Source organism: Otolemur garnettii, unplaced genomic scaffold (genome assembly GCF_000181295.1).
Source record: "Otolemur garnettii isolate 467f Iridium unplaced genomic scaffold, OtoGar3 scaffold00099, whole genome shotgun sequence".
Lineage (NCBI taxonomy): Eukaryota > Metazoa > Chordata > Mammalia > Primates > Galagidae > Otolemur > Otolemur garnettii.
The window spans coordinates 4,406,876-4,416,938 of NW_003852494.1; the positions used below are offsets into that span (position 1 = coordinate 4,406,876).

Consider the following 10,063-nt stretch of genomic DNA (forward strand, 5'->3'; position numbering starts at 1 on the left):
GTTGAGCTATAGGCGCCGAGCCAGTTTGATATTTCTTTATGACAACTTTGATGAATGTCTGTCTCCCTGCTAGCCTGTAAATTGCGCCAGGAAGGGGCTAACTACAATTCTGTTCACTTCTGAAGGCACAGAGGCTTACCCTGATTAGAAGCTCAGTAAACATTTGTTGCTTGAGTGAGTGGGAGACAGAGATGAAAGGGTTTTGGAGATTCACACATTCACTAATTATCTGCAGTCTCTGCTGGTCAGTGGGTGGGGAAACGGGGACAACAAACAAGGAAGCTTCTGCACAAATAAGCAAAATAATTTGAGGTGTTAAGTAGTAAAGTACCATCCAGAACTAAAGCAGAGTGATATAAGGAGAGAGGGTTGCAGGTGGAGAGGGGAATCAGCTTAACTGACACTGGAATGTCCCTGGGGAGCTGTCCATGGGAAAGTGCTTGCACTTAGACCTGGGTGTTGAGAAGATGCAGGAGCTGGGTGCAGGAGTCCTGTGAAGGAGCTGAGGACAATTGAGCCTAAAGAGGTTGTGGTGGGTGGTGGCCAGGCCTTATGTGGCTGTGAGCTAGTGAGGGGGGTGTGCAGCAGCAGTGGAAGGGCTAAGCAGGGGAGTGATGTTGTCTTATTTATGTTTCTAAAAGATTATGGTGATGCTGGTAGATGCCAAGTTATGAGGGAGCAGAATGATGGCAGAGAGACCTGTTGCTTGAGAGCCTATTGAGAAGGTCCACATGGGAGGTGGCCATCCCACAGTCCGGGTGGGGTTTGTTGTTGCTGTGGGGGGGAAGGATGAGGGTAGACTGGGGTGTGCTGTTGGGGGGAGGCAAGATTTGACAGTGACCTGCCTTGAGGGCTGAGGGGAAGGAGGAGCAAGGGTACCGTCTAAGTGAATGTTGGTGCAGTGTACTGCAGTGGGGAAGAATGACAAAGAAATGGTTTGAGGGGGTTTGAGGTGGCACCTGTCAGCAGAAATTGTGAAGTTTTCAGGACTGGAGATGTAGACACAAGAAAGCCCTGCAGGACCCTAGCATGTAGAGGACGTGTCAGCAGTGGAGGAAAGCAAGGGGCTGGTGAGGTGGTGACAGCCAAGCAGAGTAGTACCACCTAGCCAAGGAGGAATATGTTCCCAGGTGTGTCCTATAGTCCCTTCTCCATGGCCTGGGTAATATCTGTTTTCCATGGACTGTAGGGACAAAACTACCTGGAGGAACAGGAGAGTTCTGCTGTATAGGGAGTATTTAGCAGAGAGCTGCAATGCAGCAGTGGGATCCAAAGAGGTTTGTTTCAAGATAGGAGATAATAGCTGGGCATAGTAGTGCACACTTGGATCCCAGATACAAGGGAGGCTGTGGCAAGAGGATCACTTGAGCTCAGGAGAGATTAGCCTGGGTAACATAGCAAGATCCCTAAAAAGGGGAGATACTGCAACATGTTTGTTTGGGAATGGACCTGTAGTCAGGATGGAAGTGATGGCAGCAAGACAGAAGGAATAGCCGCAGGACTGGATTTTGAGAAGGATGTGCAAGTGGCACAGAGAGAGGGATGGTCTTTCTGAGGAGCAGGGCACTCCCTGCAGGAGTGGGAAGTGTTGGTGCAGGATCTGAGGGGATCTGCCTGTGGGAAATGAGGGTATTATGTGATTGCTTCTGGGTTTTTTGTTGTTGTTATTTGCTTGTTTGTTTGTTTTTTGAGACAGAGCCTCAAACTGTGTTACCCTGGGTAGAGTGCTGTGGCATCACAGCTCACAGCAACCTCCAACTCCTGGGCTTAGGTGATTCTCTTGCCTCAGCTTCCCAAGTAGCTTGGACTACAAGTGCTGAGCCGCTTCTGTTTTCTTAATAGATGACAATCAATAGATTGGTAGTATGTCAGCTTTGAGCAAGGATGGCAGAAGGAATATAGAAGATTTGAGGAGAAAGGAGAAGTTTGCAGTAGTCATTTAAAATATTGGGGAAGTGCGTGTACTATAACAGGAGAATTTATAGGGGGCTTGTGTGTGTCCATTTGAGATTTGTGATTATGAACGAAGTACATTTTGGCATTATTCAGCTGCTTGAGCGCCTGCGTAGATAACTGGTGAGTTGGGTTTAAATAAGGTGGGGTGCTGCTATAATAATAGTGCAATGGGGAGAGTTCAAGAGTTTGATGTGAGTGGGAGGCCCTGTTACTGCAAGTGGTTTCATCCTGCCTCTGGGTGTAGCAGCATTTGGACTGAGGAGCTCTCAAAGGGAAGCAGGTTTTCTCTCAACCTGTTAATCCTGTGTCCCCGTCTCTAGATTCTCTTTATTCTCAGAGCGTTTATTCTCTCAGGACACAGTTTGCTCATATTTAAGACTCAGTGTTTGACCTGAATTTCAGCGTTAGTTGTTTATTAGCCAGTCCCTCAGTGTTAACTGCATTGAGGGGTCAGCATGAATTCAAATGCTCTGCCGTCAGGCAAGCTATAGAAAAGATAGCAGGGACTCTCTTTTTATGGAAGGTGGGGACTTGAGGCAGATGGGCTATATTTTAAGCTTTTGTTCTCTCAGGTCTCAGCTGAACTCTAGCTTGTAGGTGAAGTGCACTGACTTCTGGGGCTGCCCCAGAAGTCACAGGTGCAAAGTCTGAGCATTGCCCTTGAGGGTGTCATGCTTCCCCCTCAGGTCAGAAAGCTAGGTTTGCATTCGGGTGGGATGTCCCCTGAAGGCCTTTTAGGATGTTGAACATGAGATGTCAGGGTGAGTCTTGAGTAAGAGACAGTGTTGGGGACGCTGCAGGAACCTTGATGAAAGAATCTTGGTTTACAACCCCCTTTTTCTGTGTAGAATCATCCAGAAGGTGCTGCAGTGGCAATCCTTTTTGTGTTTGTCTTTCTGTTCTTTCTTTGGTCACATGGAAATTTTGCCAGAGTTTCTTTAGCTTTACTTTTTCTTCCTTTTTCCTGCAGAATATAAGTTACTCACCTATCAGGTGGTGAGGCTTGAAGATGCTTCAGAGCAATTCTATCTGGAAAGAGTGGCAGGGCCTGATTCCTCAAGAGGAGCTCTGGCAGGAGGTCTTGTGGGAATCTCATTGTTTCTGAGCTTGGTGTTGCACTATTGCCCTTCTGACCAGAATCCACTTCTGAGGCCAGTCTGGATGAGTGCTCTGATGCTTGTGTCTGGATTTCCAGTGAAGGCACTGGAGTTAGCTTCACTGGAGGGACTGGGAGTGACTGTCTCTGTCCTGCTCTTTTGGCCACACAGCAACCACCTTCCCCTGCTCTCCAGAGACAATTGCTGTGTGTCCTTCCCTGCCCAGGATTGATTGGGGGAAGGCTGGCTGTTTGGAGCATTGAATTGGTTTTTGGTGGGTTTTTTCCAAATTAATATGAGGGCACAAATTTTTAGGTTACATTATTCTCACTTCCAAGGTAAAGTTCAAGTTGTATTTGAGCCTCTCACTCGGGGAGTATGCTGTGCACCCTCACTTTGTGCACATTAGGTGAGATCCTGCCTATTGCCTTCCCTCCTCCCTCTCCTTGGCTCTCCCCTTACTAGACTATATTTGTGTTTTATTGTTCATGTGGGTGTGTAATTGTTTACATATTGGTTTCATATTAGTATTAAATGTATTGGATTTTTTTTTTTTTCCATTCTTGAGATATTTAGTACTAAGAAGAATGTGCTTCGGCTCCATCCAACTTAAAAGATAGAAAGTCTCCATCTTTTCTTATGGCTGAATAGAACTCCATGGCATACATATCCATAGTTCATTAATCCATTCATGAGTTGATAGGCATTTAGGTTGCTTCCACGTCTTGGCAATTATGAATTGAGCTGCAATAAACATTCTGGTACAAGAAGAACAAAAATCATTGCATTGGTTCTGTTCTTTGTTGCACCTCTGTACAGTATACTTGGCCCTGGGATTAGTATGTGGTGGAAGGAGGAACAGGTAAAGAATGTCTTCTCAGCATTAACGGATTTTTTTGTCATGAAAATTTTCAGCTGTACTCAAAGGTATAAAGGCTGTTTTATTCATCTATTTATCTCTCATTCAGATTCAGCAGTTAGAATGATTTTGCCACATTTGCCTGTCTGCCCTTTTTTACTTTACTTTTTTTCTTTGCTAAAGTATTTAAAGACATATCAGACGTCAATGTCATTTCATTCCTCTTTAGCCTATGTCTCCAAAGCTGTAGACATTGGTTTCTATAGCTACAGTGGCATTATCACCAGTTAACAATATGCCTTTGTAATCTGATACTCTGTCAGTCCCTGATGTCAGCCCCTAATCACATTTTCTGAGCTGTCTGTCTCTTTTTAATGGTTGTTTTATTTGTGACAACCAAAGAAGGTCTTCCTGTTAAGGTTTGATTGTTATGTCTCAAGTCTCTTTGTCTAGAGCACACTCATTCTTCCATTCCCTTTACTTGTAGAAATTAGGGCTGTTGCCCTATAGAGGGGTTTACCTTTCTTACCTTTTGATATTTTGCTGTTTCCTTCTTGGTAGTTCTTCTATCCCCCCAGTTCCTTTAATTAAAAATTAGCTCCAGAGGCTTGATTTGGTTCAGTCTTTTGGCAAGAATGGCTCCAGGTAGTGCTGTGTGTTTCCCACTGTGTCACAGCATCAGATGGCCACATGGGTCTTGTCTCTTCCTCTTTGAGTGGTGCTAAGATTGACCCACTGTTTGAAGTAATGACAGCTTGGTCCAGGCAGTGTCATGGTCTGAATCAGGTATTTCATGAAGGAAGGGTACAGGTATTATTAGGCAGGTTGTTTCATTGTCTTGAGAGAGCATCTATAGGGGAAACATGGGATCGATAGATGCTTTCCTTCTAATGGCTGCTTTTTAGGGTAAAAAGTTGATGTTCTTGTTACTTGCAGTTTCGTCCAGTGCCTTGGGTCTGACCATGGCTCTGCCGCCGCCTCTCTTTCTCTTTTCCCCCATCCCTTGCAATTTATAAACTCCAGGGGTGTGTGTATTTCACGTGTCTTAATCAGTTGCATTCCTTATTCTGTTTGATACTCAGATACTCAGTTGTATAAATTGGCTCTGTGCTGCTTGAGCATGTGTCTGCATTAACAGGATGTCCCAGGTTCATATTGTGCGTGCTACTCTGGCCTTGAAGCCAGCTGTTTAGCTGAGGATCCCTTGCCTCTTGGTGAGGAAGGATATTTAAGGAAAGAGAAACCTAGATATGCTCATTGCTATCTGTTTTTATTGCTTATAGGCCTTTTTGGTAACAGCTTTAAAAATAATGAATTTGGCTGGGCACAGTGGTACATGCCTGTAATCCTAGCACTCAGAGGGAGGCTGAGATGGAAGGATCACTTGAGCTCAGAAGTTGGAGACCAGCCTGAGCAAAAATAAGACCCCTGTCTCTATTAAAAATAGAAAAATTAGCCTGGTATGCCTTTAGTCCCATCTACTGGGGAAGCTGAGGCTGGAGAATCTCTTGAGCCTAGGAGTTTGAGGTTGCTGTGAGCTGGGCTGATACCATGGCACTCTAGCCTGGGCAACAAAGATAAATAAATAAATAAATAAAATATAAAACAAAATAAAAACAATGAATTCAAACTGATATTTGTAAACAAAATATTACCTTACAGAATTTTTTTCTTAACTTTGACTATATACTTACATCTTATTTTTCTTACACTGAATCTTGGTTCCTAACATTAACATAAATTATTTATTTACATTTTCCTACTTTATAAAAACACCAGTGTTAACATGAGCAGTTAAACTAATGAAAGAAGTTTGATTTCTTTGTAGCTCTATTTGTCAGTAAAACATGTTCTTCTGTGGGTGTACAGTCACTATACTGTGTTTGCCATGTGTGGATGGGTCACCAGCATGAAAGTTAAGGTTCATTCTCTTTTGTTTTAAAATTTTAGGGATTGGTTTTTCTTTCCTATTTAATTTTATTTTTTGACTATATAAGCATTTATGTTTTCAAATCTTAACTTCATTCTTGTTTCCTTCCCCCCCATAGGTAATCATTAAATTTTGGATTATCTTTCTCATCATGTTTATTTTTTTTTCCTTCCATTTTTACACAAAAAGTAACATAAAATACAGCAGGACCTTTGTAATTGACTGCCTCCCTACATGGACCAGCTCTTTAGGTTGACCTAATTTGCATAGACTGGACATGCACTACATGTATGTATCAGTAGAGTAGGCCTAGTTCCTTATGTTGACCACCTGCATGTGTTGACCAGTTCGTTACAATCTTTTGGGTGGTCAGGAGGGGAGAAAAGAATATATACTATTCTGTACCTTTTTTTTTTTTTTTTTTTTAACTTAATGGAACGACCTTGGTTTATTCCGTGTCACTGTGTAGTGCTCTTCCGCATTCCTTTTTTGTTTTAAATGCCTAAGCAATATTTCCTTGTGAGGAAGTACCATAGTTAAATCAACTAGTCCATGATCGGTAGGCCTTGAGTTGCCTGCAGTTCTGCTGTGACAGGTTAACTGCCTCAATGAGTAACCTGGTATATCACTCATTTCCTGTTTTGCCAGTGTATCTTTGGGACAGATACCTAGAATTATTAGTGGGACCAAGACTAGGTGCATATATGATTTTTCTAGACATATTTTTGCTGAAATTTTGCTGAAAATTCTAGTTGAATTTTGTAATTCTTAATGCTTCTACCTAGAAGCAATACAGTTTGATTGGCCGGCTTAATACTAAAGAAATCTCTTCAGTCACCGTGCTTGCTATCTTTGCATGGAACATATTATCAAAAGTATTATTTTAAGAAGATCTTTTGATTTCATTTCATTAATTATTTCTGTGCATAGAATCAAAGAAATGAGATTGCTGAGATATGGTCCTGAACCTTACAAAGTTTCAGATTGGATGTTTTGGATTTTTTTTCTTCTTTTATTTCCTCTTCATTCTATTTGTTTTGTATTTTGTTACCTGTAGGTTATCAAAAGACTCGAAATAAGGTACTGGGAAATGTACCCATATCTGCTCTACCAGAATGAATCAGGGTAATTTATGTAGGGTGAGAGAGGGTATCCTTGAAGTACTCTCCAGATTCACTGGGCAGTATTAATTGAACACCTCCTCTTTGCCAGAAAATAACAGCGAACACACGCAAAGTTTCTCCCTCGAGGCACTTACATCCTAGTACAGGAGACAAGTCAGAAACCAGGGAACAAGTAAGATAACACATGTTGTATCTGCTTTGGAGGAATCAAAGATTAAAATAGAATCTAGCCAGGGGCGGGCCTTCGTTTGTAGGGGAGGGGCAGTTAACATGCAGAACCTTACAGAATGCGGAGGGAGTGGGTTCAGGTGCCCAGAATAGCATATACAAAGGCCCTAAGGTAGGAAACAGCTTGGGGTGTTTGAGAGCAGAAAAAGGCCATGGCAGGAAGTGCAGTGAGTGAGGAGGGAGAAAACACCAGGTTCCTGGGGGGCCTTGTTTTTTTAGTTAAGATTTGGATTTTAAGTTCATCAGGAAACAATGTAGGGGTGATTAAGCAGAGGAACAACATTTGATACCGACATGTCATATACTCATTCTTTGTATACACTAGAAGGTAGTTGAAATAGGATGTTTTATCTCTAAAAGCAGCAGCATTGTACCTTCTGAAGTTCCAAGTGGAGACAGTTTTCCTTGTTCTTTTGTGCAAGACAGCTGCTTTCCATACTCACTTGTGAGTCTTTTGAAGATTTCTTTTCTCTTTCAGTAATATTTCCCTTGATGTTGTTCAGGTAATTACAGTGAGTGGTTGTAATTGGATTATATACTTGGGCTATAAACAGGAGCATGATATCTACAAATTCTTTTCTTCAGACCTGCAAACCCAAGAGACGTGTCTCTGGAAGATAAGAGAGCTTCTTCAAGATCAAAAAAAGGTTTGTGCTACTACAGTCAACATTGGTACAAAATTAAGGAATCTATAGCAGGTTTCTGGACAAAATTAAATTAATTTCTTGTGTTTCTATTGCAGGACACTGGCATGATACCTATGTAGGCACTTCCAGAAACACAGCTTGCCACACTGGGACCACGAGGAGCTTGCTTCCTGGAAATGCTTCCTGTCTGATGTGCAGGAGTCAGCAGGCCATACTGACTGCTCAGGGGCTGGCTGCAGAGGCTCAGGACCGATCAGCAGGATCTCACCCTCAAATACAGGGGATACACTGTACAGTCCTTTTTCTAGAAGTGAGAAGTACAAGATTACTCTGCAAGAGGAAGATTCCAGGGTCTTAAAAAGGCAAAGGTTTGCACCTTGGCAGCCCCTTGGAATGTTGACAACTCAGGATCTAGAACAAAGTTCTATGTTTATGAATTACAGGATTCATGTGGAAGTAAATGTCATTTTATAATCAGTAATAATACTGAGTGAGGAACACTATGCAGGAAGAAACCTTCCATAGAAAGACAGGCAGGGAAAAGCTTAGGCTGATCTTAAACTTGCCTAACAGAGCAAGCCTGAGATAGACTGCCAAAATGGCCAAATAAGAGACTTTATGAAGTGACAATTCTGTAACTATAGTAGTTGAAAGGAAATTTTCTCCTCCAAATCACGATACCAAATAGGAAAAATGATCTACAAGTGCCCCATGTGTAGGGAATTTTTCTCTGAGAGAGCAGATCTTTTTATGCATCAGAAAATTCACACAGCTGAAAAGCCCCATAAATGTGATAAGTGTGATAAGGGTTTCTTTCATATATCAGAACTGCATATTCATTGGAGAGACCACACAGGAGAGAAGGTGTATAAATGTGATGATTGTGGTAAGGATTTTAGCACTACAACAAAGCTTAATAGACATAAGAAAATCCACACAGTGGAGAAGCCGTATAAATGTTACGAGTGTGGCAAAGCCTTCAATTGGAGCTCCCATCTTCAGATTCATATGCGAGTTCATACAGGAGAGAAACCGTATGTCTGTAGTGAGTGTGGAAGGGGCTTTAGTAATAGTTCAAACCTTTGTATGCATCAGAGAGTCCACACAGGAGAGAAACCCTTTAAATGTGAAGAGTGTGGCAAGGCCTTCAGGCATACTTCCAGCCTCTGCATGCATCAAAGAGTTCACACAGGAGAGAAGCCCTATAAATGTTACGAGTGTGGGAAGGCCTTCAGTCAGAGTTCCAGCCTTTGCATCCACCAGAGAGTCCACACTGGAGAGAAACCCTATAGATGTTGTGGATGTGGGAAGGCCTTCAGTCAGAGTTCAAGCCTTTGCATCCATCAGAGAGTCCACACAGGAGAGAAACCTTTTAAATGTGATGAGTGTGGGAAGGCCTTCAGTCAGAGTACAAGCCTCTGCATCCACCAGAGAGTCCACACAAAGGAGAGAAACCATCTCAAGATATCAGTTATATAAAACATTTTGCTAAGAATTAAAAATCTTAAAACCCATAAGTGCCACTAGGAAGGAAACCCTGTATATACCTACATTGACCTGAGATATATTTACAGCAGTTCCTGGCAGAAGCATTCTTTTTGATGAGGCAGATGTGAGGTTGATTTTCTGATTCATGCCAAGTGTGTTCTACAACTTGACTTTGAATGTGGACCTCTGAGTGTGTGCCTGAGAGGGCTGTCAGGTCCCAGTTGTGGGATGTGCATTTTCTAAGATTCCAGCACAATGCCTCCGTAGTTGAAATGCTACACCAACACCCATGATCATTGCCCAGCTTCCTGAGTCACCTATTGATGTTTTACATAAAAGTTATCCCAGATGACCCCCTTCAGGGGCTCGTGTCCTTCCTTCCTCTTGAATTGAGCATACTGATGATGCATTTGAAAATGGATAGCTCCCACTAAGGTAGTGTTCTGGTATTGCTGAGGTTACCGCTTGATTTAGCCCCTACATATCTTTTCATAAATCCCATTATTTCTGAATCCACTTTACCTACATACATGTCCTCTAAATGCCCATAAATATCCATCCCTTCCTAGATGGCATTAAATTTCATTTTAGATTTTAGGTGACTCATAATATTCATTCACTTGGCCTATCAGAAAAATCATTGGCAGACTTACGTGTCCTTGAAATTTTTTTATTTTTGTGGATTCAACTAATCATTATGTCTCTGTGTTAGTCAGACTTGTTTTTTAGTGGCC

At 42.2% G+C, this 10,063-nt stretch overlaps 1 protein-coding gene across 4 annotated transcripts in view; it reads left to right on the plus strand.

The window, feature by feature from the left end:
- ZNF664 (zinc finger protein 664) overlaps positions 1-9,399 on the plus strand; it is a 39,747-nt gene extending 30,348 nt beyond the window's left edge. For all 4 annotated transcript variants that reach the window (XM_023516860.1, XM_023516858.1, XM_023516859.1 and 1 more), the window contains 2 exons: positions 7,780-7,841; positions 7,937-9,399. In XM_023516860.1, coding sequence (XP_023372628.1) covers positions 8,535-9,320 — 786 coding nt within the window. In that variant the 5' untranslated portion in view covers positions 7,780-7,841; positions 7,937-8,534 and the 3' untranslated portion in view covers positions 9,321-9,399. The remainder of the gene's footprint in view (positions 1-7,779; positions 7,842-7,936) is intronic.
- The last annotated feature ends 664 nt before the right edge of the window (positions 9,400-10,063 follow it).